The 14,855-nt window shown below is 53.1% G+C and overlaps 1 protein-coding gene across 5 annotated transcripts in view; it reads left to right on the top strand.

Annotated features, from left to right (window-relative positions):
- Nucleotides 1–14,855, top strand: part of BCAR1 (BCAR1 scaffold protein, Cas family member) — a 46,616-nt gene that overhangs the window by 21,089 nt on the left and 10,672 nt on the right. Inside the window, exons 1-2 of one of the 5 annotated variants that reach the window (XM_053271499.1) lie at nucleotides 8,591–8,677; nucleotides 9,243–9,893. In XM_053271499.1, coding sequence (XP_053127474.1) covers nucleotides 8,606–8,677; nucleotides 9,243–9,893 — 723 coding nt within the window. In that variant the 5' untranslated portion in view covers nucleotides 8,591–8,605. Of the gene's footprint in view, nucleotides 1–8,590; nucleotides 8,710–8,787; nucleotides 8,927–9,242; nucleotides 9,894–14,855 lie in introns of those variants that run through there. The other 4 variants (XM_053271502.1, XM_053271504.1, XM_053271503.1 and 1 more) reach the window with 4 other exon arrangements.

Below are 14,855 nucleotides of genomic sequence, written 5' to 3'. Positions count from 1 at the left end.
CCCTGTGCTGTAGGATCTTCTGCCCGAGATGGTGCTAGAAAGAAGCTTGTGCATAATTATTCTCTGCCATGGGATGTGGTGACGACTGCTGCCTTGGATGGCTTTAAAAGGGGCTTAGACAAATTCATGGAGGACAGGTCTGTCGATGGCTACTAGTCTGGTGGCTGTGGGCCAGCTCCAGCCTCAGAGGCAAGATGCCTGTAAATCCCAGTTGCAGGGGAGCAACAGCAGGAGAGAGGGCCTGCCCTCAGCTCCTGCCTGTGGGCTCCTCAGAGGCATCTGGTGGGCCACTGTGGGAAACAGGATGCTGGTCTAGATGGGTCTGATCCAGCAGGGCTCTTCTTATGCGGGACATGAGGGTTTCCCTTTCATCCCACTGGGTAGCATGCTGTCCCGTGCTTTGGTCCAAGTCATGCATGAAATGTGGGTCAGTTTTATGGAGCAGAGATTTCCCCCTTCTCCCAATTACTTGCATACTCTCTGGAAGGCAGCACCAGAATCCTGAGAATGGCCGTATCTATCCCTGTTAAAAGCAGGGGCAGCTCAAGACTTTGGTGTGCTGGAGGCAGGCTCCAGATTGATTGATTGATTGAAGGAAAGGCAGTATAAAAAGCTAACCATCTCAGATGCCGCCCCCGTTCAACCCCCTTCCCCTCGTTCCCCTTTTTAAAAGTGGGAGGGGGCAGGGGGGCATCTTGGCACCTCTCTGGCACCCCAAGAATCTGCTTCCTGAGGAGACTGCCTCCCTTCGCCACATGGAGGGGCCGCCTGAGTGACAAGCCAGGGACCGCAGCCCGTACAAGCGGGAGTTCAGTCCAGGGCCATGGCTCTGGCTCTGGCTTAGAAAGTGATGTAGCCACCGGTTCCGACACTTTGAACCGGCTTAGGTACATTTCATGCAGAGTAATAACCTCCGCTTTAGCTTGCAATGGAAGTTTAGACAATGAATACAACGTGAGTGGTTGAACATGGGGGATATAGGGGCTATTCTTAAACGGCTTGTTTTTTCATCTTGCAATGATGTTCACGAACAAAATGCACACAAACAAAACATGCACGCAACCAGGAAAATAAAGCAATCCTGCCCTTGAAAGACAAGCCTCTGGTTATTGAATCACTGAAGCCCTGTTCAGACAGTGGTTCGGTTCGGACGATACCTTACTGGCCCACCCGATTGGGCCAGTAAGGCTGTACAGAGAGCGTGCCCGTCAGAGTGGCCATTCAGATGAACCGCTCACCCCTGTGCAATAAAGGGGCGCGTCGAGAGGGCATTGGGACATCCGCGGAAGACTCCTTGACAGACACACTCTCAGCAGGTTCCCTTTATGATTGTGTGGGCTGGTGAGTTATTGTCTGAATTGTCCCGGTTGTATATGCCTACAATGTCTATACACATGCACATTTTTGTGTGTGAATGACTGTACCTGCGTCCATTTTAAAAGTGAACCTGGCGACAGGTCCCTCTCGCATGCAGGGTACAAGTGGGGAGTGTACTGTTGTATGTGCATTCAGTATGATGTGTGAATTACTGCACATGTGTACTGTACACAGATTGCACATGCATTGGACATCATGACTGAACTGGGAGGAGAGCTGGTCTTGGGGAAGCACGCATTAATTGTCCCCTTTGCTAAGCAGGGTCTGCCCTGGTTTGCATTTGAACGGGAGACATGTGTGAGCACTGTAAGGTATTCCCCTTTGGGGATGGGGCCGCTCTGGGAAGAGCTTCTGCATGCTTGCATTCAGAAGATTCCACGTTCCCTCCCTGGCATGTCCAAGATAGGATTGAGAGAGATTCCTCCCTGCAACCTTAGAGAAGACGCTGCCAGTCTGTGTAGACAATACTGAGCTAGATGGACCAATGGTCTGACTCAGTATATGGCAGCTTCCTATGTCATTATTTTGAACCACATTTTTGTGTTTAAGTTCATTTGTGGTTCAGGTTCAAGGCAACGAAGAGATGTTAGGTTGGTTCTATTCTAGGTTAGTGAAAAACCTTATCTGAACTGTTTTTTGGCTTATATTCAAATTTGGCTTGACTCCCTGGTTAAAAGCCTCCGGGAGAAGGCTAGGGTGGTGAAGTTTGGCTCTTCCTTTGATGGGTCCTTTTTAGGAGAAGGCCCCATGAGCAGACCCAACCGGAAACTAGGATTCTCTTTAAAAGATTGTATATAACTGACTCATTCTGCTGTTGGAGTAATTCCCAGGCCCGTTTATCTGCTCACCGAATGACTTTAGAAAGACGTTGCGTGTGCACTGCGTATTATGGTGTAATCAAACCCTTATCTGAGAAATAGGGATTGTGGCTTCCGTGATGCTGTTTCCTTTCTCTTTGAACGAAGCTGCATTAATCACATATTCCCCGTGACTGCAGCGAAGGTGAGGTTTAACTCCTTCATCTCTGCACGGTGGTGTCGGGACGGAGAAGTGTGCCATGGTGGTCTTTCTGCAGCTCATTTCCTCCTGTGATGGAGGCTGGCTGGGCATCTCTCTCGCAATCTGTCTCCCCAGCGATGGCAGCAAAAATGCACCAGACAGGCTCTTGCGCCTGGTAATTACGGCCCAGTCTCAGAAGCTTCTGCTGCACTCTGTGCGGGGTGTTGGTACAGGAAGTGGTGAGTCAGCAAATGCTGCCAGTCGCGAATTCATCAACACCTTTTCCAGGGCATGGCTGAGGACCTAGAGCACATCTTTGCATGTCGGCTGTCTGATCCTTAGCCTGATTTCGGGGAGCCAGGCTGGAAAAGACCCAGGATCTTGGGAGAGCCAGAAGCTAGTCACAAAAGACAGTGCTGGTCTAGACAGAGCAAGAGTCTGCACCCATCGATGACAGCTTCTGCAGGAGGGCTGAAGTGGAGGAGTCCTGTTGTTTAGGGATGCAAGCGCAGGCAGGCCAGTGACTGGTGGTTGTGTGAGGCTCTCCAGCTGCTGTGGCTGTGGATGATGGGAGCTGTGGTCCACCAACAGGGGAAAGCCTCAGATTGGGCACTGTGACAGTTCCTGTATCTGCTGCCACCACTTATTGTTAATCGCCCTCTCCAGTGTTCCCTTTAACAGGGGTTCCCAGATGTTGCTCACTACAGCTCCCAGCATTCCCAGCTGCAGTGGCCTTTGCTTGGGGATTCTGGGAGTTGTAGTCCACAGCATCTGGGAATCCCTGTTAGAGGGAACATCAGAACAGCCCTGCTGGATCAGGCCCAAGGAAGCCCATCTAGTCCAGCATCCTGTTTCACACAGTGGCCCACCAGATGCCGCTGGGAGCCTACAGGCAAGAGGTAAGTCTCTCTGAATACCAGTGGCAGGGGAGCATCAGCAGGAGAGGGGGCCTGCCCTCAGCTCTTGCCTGGGGGCTTTTCAGAGGCATCTGGTGGGCCACTGTGGGAAACAGGATGCTGGTCGAGATGGGCCTCCTTGGGCCTGATCCAGTAGGGCAGTTCTTATGTTAACTAGTCAGTCCCCACAGAGCCTCCTCTGCCCTGGGGCAGGGCAGGGAGAGGGTGGCAGTATTTCCTAGCACAAACACCCACGGCTTCCCAAGGCCTTCTCCATGTGTGTTGGAAGCTGCCACAGGTGAGAAGCTAAGAGCACGTCTAGGGAACTGGAGAACAGCTCAGTCAGGGTGTTGGAGGACAACAAAGAGTCCAGAGCAGTGTTCCCTGCAACAAGGATTCCCAGATGTTGTTGACTACAACTCCCAGCATCCCCAGCTGTAATGGCCTCTGTCTGGGGATTATTGGGGTTGTCGTCAGCGACATCTGGGAATCCCTGTTACAGGGACCGCTGGTACAGAGGTGTTGTCCACACCCTAAGAGGGTCAGCAGGGCACTCCTCCTTGCCCTATGCACCTGGAATTGGGCGGGGCCCAGAGAAAGGTGCCCCCAGTGAATGCACCGTATTTGAACTTTTCGGAAGTCTTTTCTTCTTGTTCTGCTGAAGAGCCACCCGGCCTGCTGCGAGCTGTAAACAAAATGCCCTTGCTGGATAAAGCCTAGCTCTGGTCTCCTGGGACTCTGAGAGGAAACGCAGCACAGGAAGAGCGAACCGACGTAGAGCCAGGGGCCAGATTAAGGACAGGCCGCCTGAACAAAGCATTGCACCGAAGTCTCTTGACGGGCACCTCCCCAAACCGTGAAGGACACCTTTCCCTAATCACGTCGTCACCCTCTTCTGCAAGCATTCCGATGCCACCACTCGACACACTTCTCGGTGTGCATTCCAAGCGTCGCTTCCAAATGCTGCCACTTTCCGTGCGAGCCCATCTCTTGCGTCTGGCTCTTTCTAACCAGCCAAACCCTTGGGAGAACGCCTGTCACTGCAGCCTGCCAGGCAGGGACACGCTAGCAGCTGGGACCCAACAATGGGAAATCGGTCCCTGCCTCTTTTTAAATTGGATGCAGCTGGAAAGAAGAGGCCTGGGAAGAAATCTCCCTCCACCCTCGACACCTCTTGGTGCCTCTGCCTGGAATTCTTGCATTGGGAAATGAACTCTGGATCCCAACCCAGCCCTGTCATCCTGTCTGGAACGGGGCCAAGGGAATTCTCTGGCTGACTCACAGCTCTGGCACTTCCTGCGAGGACCTCGTGGGGGTGGGGGTGGGGGGTCCTGCCTGAACTCAGGAGGGTCTAGGCCTCTCTCGGCTAGCAGGCTGCCCCTTTCAGGAAGTGTCTGGGAGAATGTGTTCTTCCCCGGTTGGATCTGTCAGACTCCACGATGCTTTAAAAAAGGATAAAAGCAACCAGCACACATGGCTATTTATCTGCTTCAAGTTCTTTGAACTCGAGGGAGAGTAAATGATCACACATGCACTGGGAGAAAAGTGGGGAAAGAGAACGGGGTAAAGGGTCAGGGGAACAGCACTAAATTTGTCAGTTTTGATCAAGCAGGAACCGAGGCATGCAAATTCCGTATACTTCTGTCATTTTATTCAAAGTGGGCCAGCTGTGCTCATGCGGTACACACAGCCACAATGATCGGAAGTTTGTATTTTTCACACTAAGTTTATTTTTTAAATGGTTATGGTTTTACCTATATAATTACAAATCATGCTAACGCAAACCAATAACATGTAATCAGACAATATACATACAATATATGTCCATAGAAACAAACTTTACCATCCTAAAAATATAAAAGGCAAACTATTACTCATCAGAATGGAATATCAGAGGGCTGTTCACACGACCGAAAACTGGCTTAGACAAGCACCTGACTCAGCTTTGGGATCTGTGTGTACTCCTGATTTTTGAGAATCGGTTTGCAAACAACTCGGTAGGAGGAGGGGGAAGTGACCCTGTGTAAGTGTGAGGGAGGAGCTGGGGAGGGTGGCTTTTCCTCCTGCCTTGTGAAAATGCTGGGTACAGGAACCCAGACGTGGTCCTCCCCAGCTCCTGTCTCACCCACAGTCACTCCCATTCCTCTTTCTGAGTTGTTTGTTAACAGATTCTCAAAAATCAGGAGCACACACCGTTCCTGTAGCTGGGAAGGAGGTTTCTCCTGCCCAGTTTTTGGTCGTGTGAACAGCCCTCGTGTGTCTTAATAGATCACTCCGTTTCTTGGTCCCCAGCGGATGCTCGCTTAACCAATACTGAAAGAAACTGTTGTTTCAGATGTCTGATATGCTGCAGTCTCGCCCTGCTCTGATTTTTAATAAACATGCAAGCTTGCGGCAGTTTGTCAGAGACTGGCATTTCAGTTCCTGTTACAAAACGGAGAGAGCCTTGGCAATGCTGAAACGGAACCTCCTCGGGTGTAAGGGTGAAGTGCGTCTCCAGCTTTTACATTCCGGGGGAACTGGGGGCCTGAGGGGGCCTGAGAGTCAGACTGCGCATGAAACACACCTGCGCTCTTCCTCCCACAGGGCTAATAACCGGCTTCAGGGCCACAATGCAAGCCCGGGGGGGTGGGGATGGCACCAGGGTGTCCGGGTTTCGGTGGAGGAACGCTGCCTCCCGCTAATACCACAGCTCTGCTCGAATTCAGAAACCTGAGTGCCTGTGTGTCGGGCAGGAGATCTCTTCCCAGATCTCCCCTGTAACGAGGTCTTTCACACGACCAAACAGTGGGGAACTTGTTGGAAGGCAGGATCCTACCTACCTTCCTCAGACCATTGGATCTTCTTTGGGGCTCCACCAGTTGTGTGCCCACATGACCAGCATGGCGGTGGACGCCCAAAGCGGGATCAGCGGGAGGTGGTCATCCTGCATCCCACAATGCAGCAGGGTTCCTCTCCCTGGCCACACTGCACTCTGGACTCTATGGCCGCTGCTCCCGGTCGCCATTTCCAGATGACCAGAAGGTGAGGCAAGATAGACTCCTTTCCCCTTCTACCTCTCCTTTTGCCCACATAGTGGATCTGGGCTACCCAGGTCTGTAGCATCTGGCTCAGGAGGCCTCCTGGTGGCCCAGACGACCACGGGCTACTTGGGTCAAATATCTTGGGTCAAATCTACTTGGTCAAAACCCAAGCCACTCGTGTCATGTGAATGACCTCAGCGTGTCAGACATTTGGGGACGTCTTTATCCACTCTGCCCCATGGCTATGCACAACTACCTCGCTGCCAACGCTGTGCTGTCTAAAGGGATGGCCTCTCACCTGTGCACACACTTGGCTGGGTTTTGTGTTCGTTCCTAAAACCCAGCTCTTGTATCTTCGTTTTGGGCCTGCTCTGAGAGTATCCGGCAGCCCGATTCTTGCCATGGGTGAAGGCTGGGATCTGGGACTCTGCAGCAGTAGAGCAGTACACCGCTGTGGTGTAGTGGTTAGAGTGTTGTTCTAGGACCAGGGAGACCCACGTTCTAACCCCCATTCAGCCATGGAACTTGCCGGGTGACTCTGGGCCAATCACTTCTCTCTCCGCCTGACCTACCTAGCAGCGTTGTTGTGAGGACAAAGATAGCCATGTACACCACTCTGGACTTCTTGGAGGAGGAGAGGAATATAAATGTAGTAAATAAATACATAAACACATTTTCTTTAGATCTAGGAGCCAGCCCAAAGATTTAAGAGCCATACCGTAGACCCGTGTCAAGATTACTGGACTTAGTGACAGACATTGTGGAAGGGGAGGGTAAACGAGCTTCTCTGAATCCTCTTCACAAGCACTTAGGACAGAAACAGGCTGCCTGAGACAAATAAATATTTTATTAAATAACACTACACCAGAATAGCCTGGTCTAGGCGCCATGGTTAAATTTCTAAGTGCCATGGCTCCCTGGCGCCTGGGATTTGTCAAGTTCTGGTACGGTAGCCTCATGTTGATTGGAAATCTGGTTAGGAAAGGGTATCTATGCAGAGATCGCATGTCCACGAAGGGCAAGGAGCAAGATGGCACAAAGGTATTAAATCCCTGTCTCTTTAAGAGCATGCAATCTTGGTCAACTATGAGGAAATCTGGTTAGGAAAGGGTATCTGTGCGTGACACGTGAGAGATCTGGGGCTTGGATCTGATCCTTTTGTTCTCGCTTTGCGCCACGATCCATATAAGAGATTCACGGCTGTTTCCGATCATTCGCCAGCCTAATAGTAAGCCAGGTCAGCAGAAAATAATGGCTTTTCTGAATATTGGCGCAACTGAGGTGTTTAAAGCAGTTCCTTTGAGAATCAGTTATCATGCTGAGGCTGCAAAAATCAGTATTGCCTACAAAAGAGGGATGAGGCAGTCCGAAATTGATATCACTGAGAGGAGGGATATTTTCAAGACGTTCGTGTGATGTCACAGAATTGCCTTCTTTGCTAGAGGTTTTCAGACAGAGGCTGTTGTAGCCATTTCTTGCACTGAACAGGGGCCTAAATTAGAAGATCTCCATGGTGCCTTTCACTTTGAAAACTCTACAACTCATAGGATTGTCGAGTTGGCGGTCTTCTGGCCTAGCCTTCTGCTCAGGATAAATCTACTGGTAGCTATTAGCTGTGATGGCTGAGTAGAACCTCCATCTCTAGGGGCAGCCTACCTCTGAATACCAGCTCTTTGGAATGAAGAAGTGAGGGCTGCTGCCTTCCTGTTTGTGGGCTTTCTGGAAGGGTTTCGTTGGTCGCTGTTGGAAACCAGATGCTAGAGCAAGTGAACTCCTGATCGGAATCAGAGGGGCTCTCCTTCAATTCCCTCCTTATGGGGGGAACTGGAGTTGCCAGTTTCATGCTGCCCAGACAGGGGACGCTTACCCATACAGGGATGACCCCAGGCGTGGGGGAAATGAGGAGGATTATGTGACTGGTTGCCTAGCAGCCACTCAACCGTCCCCTCTTGCTTCAGAGTTTCATAAGGAAGTGGCAGTAAGGAACAGAATTGTTGTTGCCCACAAAGGAGAGGAGAGCTGGTCTTGCGGTAGCAAGCATGAATCGAGCCCTTTGCTAAGAAGGGTTCACCTTGGTCTGCATTTGGATAGTGACTGCGAAGGATTATGCACGTGACAGCATTTGCGTTCCGTTCCGAGCTCGGATCACAACGCAAACTCCTTGAATCGTTCCATCAGAAGAACCCCGTTCTGAGTTGGAACGTTCCAAGACGCATGAGCGTCCAGAATAGCGCTCGGAACGTCCCGAGTGTTCCGAGTTGGAACGTGGTCATTCTGTCCTGAGCTCGGAACAGGCGCTTCATTTGAAGGATGTTCTGTTCCGAGCTCGGCGCACTAGAAACAGCCAGGTTCGCAGCTGGAACATGCCAACCGCGAACCGTTGTGCGTATCCCTGTTGACTACATGTGAGCAGTGTAAGCTCTTAGCCAAAACCAGACGTTAGAAACTTCACCGCTGTAACCATGGGAAGGAGGTCCAGCCCCCTCCCTGTCAATCAGCACGGCTGCCCACCACTCACGCCTAGAATGGGCTTTGTCTGAATAGAGAAGCACCCTAACCGTGGTGGTGGGTGCTTTTGGGATTGTGAGGCTGGATCGATCCAGAGCTGTCCAGACAAACCCTGCTGTAAGGGTGAGTGGTGGGGAATTCTGCTGATTGACGGGGCGGGGGGCGGGACTTCCTTCCCATTCATACCCTGGGGGGCTATAGCTCAGTGGTGAGGCACCTGCTTTGCATGCAGAAGGTCCCAGGTTGACTCCCTCGCAGCATCCCCAGGTAGGGCTGGGAGAGACTCCTGCCTGCAACCTTGGAGAGCTGCTGCCAGTCTGTGTAGGCATTCCTGAGCGAGATGGACCAAGGGCCTGACTCAGTATATGGCAGCTTCCTCTGCCTCCCGCCTCACCCTCGCGGGCTGTCATCCTAACCGCCTCTCCCGTCTCTCCTGCAGAACGTGCTGGCCAAGGCCCTCTACGACAACGTGGCCGAGTCCCCGGACGAGCTCTCCTTCCGCAAGGGCGACATCATGACGGTGCTGGAGCGCAACACGCAGGGCCTGGACGGCTGGTGGCTCTGCTCGCTGCACGGGCGGCAAGGCATCGTCCCCGGCAACCGCCTGAAGATCCTGGTGGGCATGCTGCCCGGGCCGGCCCACGGGCAGCCTCAGTCCCCCCCGCAACCCCAGCCGCCGCCGCCGCTGCAACAGCCGGCAGGGCAGACCCCCCTGGCCTACCCGGCGCCCCAAGGCGGCTACACCCCGCTTTCCCCTGCCTCTCAGTACACGCCTATGCACCCCTCCTGCCTGCCCCAAGAGGACAATGTCTATCTGGTGCCAGCACCAAACAAGGCCCCGGGAGGCCTCCCGCACGGCTCCGGGTCAGCGGGCCAGTTCCAGACTCCCCCGGGGAAGCAGCCGCCCGCCTACCCAAAGCAGAGCCCCCCGCAAGGCCAGGACGTGTACCAAGTGCCCACTGGGCCTGCCAGCCCGCCCCAGGACATTTACCAGGTGCCTCCAGCGCCCGCTGGGCTGGGGCAGGATATCTACCAAGTGCCCCCTTCCCTGGACGGCCGGGGCTGGGAAGCGCCCAAGCCCCAAAGAAAGGTAAGCTCATGACCCCCGGGCACTTCTGCTCGCGCGAGAGAGACAGAGAACCGGCACTGTGCTCGGGTGTGGGAGGCAGACACTTGGAGCCGAAAGAGATGTGAGCTGAGATCTCCAGGTCTGGAATGCCCAATATTTGGGGTGATGGTGGTGGATTCTAAGACCAGTGAACACCAACACTAATCTGTGGTCCCCCTGCTTGTAGCAATATTTATATTTATATTTATTTTATTTTCACACAGTCTGCCAGATGTTATGGACTGGATTTGGTACTTTAATTATTGGGCCCTTCCCAAGGGTCTAGGATAACTAAAGAAGAATTAAAGATAGCGTTGCAGTATTCGTGCTGTCCCAAGTACGGTGGCCTTCTGTAGTTGAAGTGTTGTGGTTTTCTCGATGCCCAAGATGTCGAGATGGTGTTCAGGTTCTTTTGGTACTGCACCGAGGGCACCCACAACTATTGGCACCACTATTGTTTTCTTTTTCCAGAGCCGCTCAATTTCAGTCTGAAGGTCCTTGTTTTTAGTTATTTTCTCCAATTCTCTTCTAAATCCCCTGGGATTGCAGTATCAATTATCAGATCCCGATTCTTCTCGATGACTGTCAGATCAGGCGTGTTGTGCACTAAATGCCTATCAGTTTGTATTCGAAAATCCCTAAGGATTTTTGCCTCTTCACAATAATAGATTATTATTATTATTATTATTATTATTATTATTATTATTATTATTATTTTGATGTTATTGATGTTGTGGTTGTTGTTGTTGTTTGCTGCCCCATAACAAATTGTTCTCACAATTTGTTATGGGGTGGCTAACAAGTAAAGTTGTTGTTATTTTATTTAGATTGGAACCCAATAATATTAAACAAACACAAACACAAATTACTGTAATACAAAAGCACATGCAGTCTCCCATTCAAATGCAAACCAGGGCAGACCTTGCTCAGCAAAGGGGGCAAATCATGCTGGCTGCCACAATTTCCTTGGTTAAGCATTGTTCTAAAACACATTTCAAAGAGATGGTTTGTGCTAAATCAAGGACTGACTCTGTTGGGGGCACACGGAGAGGAGGCCCCCCCCACCCGCCACCCGTCTCTTTGGTCTTCAAGGGAGGCTTTGCTCCACCCGTCACCAAGTGGCACGGAGGGCTCAGTGGACAAAGCCAGACTTTCCTGGCTGCGAGGGGGGGGCGGGGGCCGGCCACGGCCAGCCTTCTTGCCCAGAGCTCAGTCCGTGCTGGCGGCCCCTTCCCGGCACCTCGGAGATGCCCCTTGGCCTCCCCTCAAAGGCGGGGAGAGCAGCAAGGTCAGCGGCGGCGGGCCAGAGAGGTGTGGGCGGGCCCTGGCAGCCGGGCTTGGCCGGGCGTCAAGCCAGAGCCGCTTGCTCTGAATAATTGACTGCCCTGCTCAGCTTGTGCCGTCCAAATCTCCTTCAAGGTCAGGCAGCTGCTGCAGCCCTCTGCGGAGGACAAGCGCAGGGCAGCCGGGCGCAGGGAGGGACGGAGGCTCGCCACCCCCCGCAGAAAAGGCTCCTTCCTGCAAGGAAGCAGCTTGTCGGCTGAGCGGCCCCCAGAGAGCGCCTGGAAGGGGGCTGTGCAGGCCTGTCCAGGGTGCGCCTCTTCCCCCCGGACCCTCACGCAGGGGAGTGCCCGGTGCAGAGCCCCTCACCCGCCCCCTGCAGGAACTGGGCTGCCTCGGAACGGAGACCAGGAGCCGCAGAGGAGGATTAGGAGGCCTCCAGCCTGAGCAGAGGCCATTTCCTTTCCCAGGGAGCGACAGGAAGCTGCTGCCTGCCCCCAGCCCCAGCCCCCCACAGATGGCCACGGAGGAGCCACGCTAGCCCAAGACTGCAGAGCCTCCTTGGTGACTGGGCGCGCTGCCCCGTAGAGACCCCTGCCTGTGGCCTTGGAGAAGCTGCTGCCAGTCTGGGTGGACAATCCTGAGTGAGATGGACCAAAGGTCCTGACTCGGTATATGGCAGCTTCCTATGTTCCAGATGCAAACCAAGGCAGGCCCTACTCAGCCTTCTAGCTGGAAGGAGAGGAGAGCTGGTCTTGTGGGAGCCAGCATGACTGGTCCCCTTAGCTAAGCAGGGTCCGCCCTGGTTGCATATGGATGGGAGACTTGATGTGTGAGCAACACTGTCCGAGATTCCCCTCAGGGGATGGAGCTGCCGCTCTGGGAAGAGCAGAAGGTCCCAAGTTCCCTCCCAGGCAGCATCTCCAAGAGGAGCACGGTGAATCAACAGGAAAAACCAAAAAAAAGAACCATTGCCAGACTCCCCCCCCCCCCAATCATTTTTGATACAGATTTTTTCTCTATACAGATAAGAACAACATTTTTTCATATACTCATGTTGCTTTTTCTAATACATATATGTTTGGGTTGAATTTGTACATATCTTTAACAATGACTTTTTGTCCAATGTGTTGAGATGCAATATCTCTGTCACATGTATGTGCAGATACGATTTGCAAGATAATTGTTATTGTTATCCATTCATTCTAGACTATTAATATAGCATCTTCAGTTTCAGACAAAACGGATCTATGTGTTTTGTTTATTCCCTCCACATAGATCATTAGATCTTTAGATGTAGCACAGTTTGTGCTCTTGCAATTATTGGCAACTTTTTCATGGCCCCTCTGTTTCTACATTTCGCACGGTTCTTTTTTTGTTTTTCCTGTTGCAACCTTGGAGGAGCCGCTGCCAGTCTGGGTAGACAATACTGAACTAGATGGACCCGTGGCCTGACTCAGTAGACGGCAACTCAAAGCTGTGTTGCTAAGAGCAGCTGCCTTGGCACACAGAAGGAGAACCAGCTGTGCCTGTGATCTTTCCTCTCTGCCTCCTACTGTGCCTGGAATAGAGGCTGTCTCTAGGGAGGAAGACCGTACGGGGCGTTGCTTTGTGGCTGAGTCCCTGTTTTGCGTGCAGACGGTCCTTGGTTCGGTCCCAGGCAGCATCTCCAGGTAGGGCTGGGAAGACACCCTGCCTGAAACCTTGGAGAGCCTACCACTTACCCAAAGCAGAGCCCAGGATGCGTACCAAGGGCCTACTGGGCCCGCCAGCCCGCCCCAGGACATCTAACAGGCGCCTCCAGGGGGCAGCAGGCTATCTACCAAGTGCCCCCTTCTCTGGACAGTCGGGGCTGAGAAATGCCAAAGCCCCAAAGGCATTTCTGAGAGAGAGAGAGAGCGCCGACTTTGTGTGTGTGTGCTTGTGTGTGTGTGTGTGTGTGTGTGTGTGTGTGTGTGTGTGTGTGTGTGTGGAGGGTCCGACTGGCTAGAAGGCTGCTTCCAAAGTTGCCTTTTACTCTTGGGAAACCTCCAGAGAGTCCCCTCCCCATGGAGGAAGCTGGGCCAGCTCCCTCACTGGCAGTTCAAGCGAGGGCTGGCACTTGCTTCAGGAAATGGTGCGACGGAAGCACCTCCCGGAAGAGGGCACGGGGGTCAGAGAGGCGGAAGGAAGAGCTCTCGCCAGCAGCTGAGGCAGATCTCCTGTTGTCAGGCTGGGCATTCCTGGGACATCCAAAGCGGCCTTCTACGGAGTCAGGCCCTCGGTCCCTCTAGCTCAGTATTGTCTACACGGACTGGCAGCGGCTCCTCAGGGTTTCAAGCACAGGAGTCTTTCCCAGCCCTACCGGGAGATGCCGCCAGGGACTGAACCTGGTATCTTCTCCATGCAACACCAATTCTGTACCACTGCCAGGGTCTGAACCTGGAACCTCCTGCACGCAAAGCAGCAGCAGACAGCGCTCCTAGAAGTCACCCATCCACATGCAAGCCAAGGTGGATGCAACTTAGCCGAGAGGACAATCCGTGCTTGATTCTGCAAGACCACCTCTCCACTTTGTGGGCACCCTGGAGAAAAGTGTGAGCAGGGGAGGTGGGCAGCTTCAGTGTTGGGCGAAGCTCCTGGTCTCTGAGGAGAGAGAGTAAATTATGGGCTAAACAGAAGCAAAGGTTTGTTTTGGGGTTGGTTTTTGTTTTTTGTTTAAAAAAGCCACATAAGTGAACTGCTGGTGAATGGGCTTTTCACAGACTAGAATTCAGGCTTTTCTTAGAGCAGAAGAATTCCAAGTGTTTGTGTCGGTCTCTGTGCCCCCGTTCAGCCGGGAGTCTGACTTGCAAATTGCAAATCCTTTGTGCTGCTGCTGCTGCTGCTTCTCCTGGCTTTTGGGGGCTCCTCTGCACGCTGCTGCTGCTGCGCTCTCCCCTCGCAAACTCTCAACAGCCAGGAAGGCTGCTCCAGAAGCGACCGCCCATCAGGGAACGCGGGTGCCCCCTCCGTGTGCTGCTTCGCCTCCCTCCTCCTCCTCCTCCTCCAAGCCCCTCGGTGACTCAGATCCAGAAATAGAGCCATGATGTCATCCCTGCCTTTCCCAGAGAGGAGGGGCGCCTGCCTGCCTGCCTGCCTGCCGCAAGGTGCCCAGAAGTTCCTTCTTCCAGCCAGGAGCTGCTGGTCATGGGCGGGTAGCACCCTCTGCTGGAGAAAGGGCCAACCGCAGCCCATGAGCCGCAGGTGGCAGAGGCAGGCGTCTGGAATATTTAGAAGCTGCCCCTTAGACAGACCACTGGCCCATCCAGCTCACTATTGTCTTCACAGACTGGCAGCAGCTTCTCCAAGGTTGCCGGCAGGAGTCTCTCCCAGCCCTATCTTGGAGATGCTGCCAGGGAGGGAACTTGGGACCTAGATGCTCTTCCCGGAGTGGCTCTGTCCCCCAAGGGGAATATCTTCCAGTGCTCACACATCAAGTCTCATAGGAACATAAGAGAGCTGCCTTCTACTGAGTCAGACCCTTGGTCTATCTAGCTCAGTATTGTCTTCACAGACCGGCAGCGGCTTCTCCAAGGTTGCAGGCAGGAATCTCTCAGCCCTATCTTGGAGATGCTGCCAGGGAGGGAAATGGGAACCTCCTGCTCTTCCCAGAGTGGCGGCTCCATCCCCTGAGGGGGAATC

This window comes from Hemicordylus capensis, chromosome 9, assembly GCF_027244095.1.
Source record: "Hemicordylus capensis ecotype Gifberg chromosome 9, rHemCap1.1.pri, whole genome shotgun sequence".
NCBI lineage: Eukaryota > Metazoa > Chordata > Lepidosauria > Squamata > Cordylidae > Hemicordylus > Hemicordylus capensis.
Note: the sequence above shows the minus strand (reverse complement) of the source record. Positions and strands in the feature narration are given on the sequence as shown.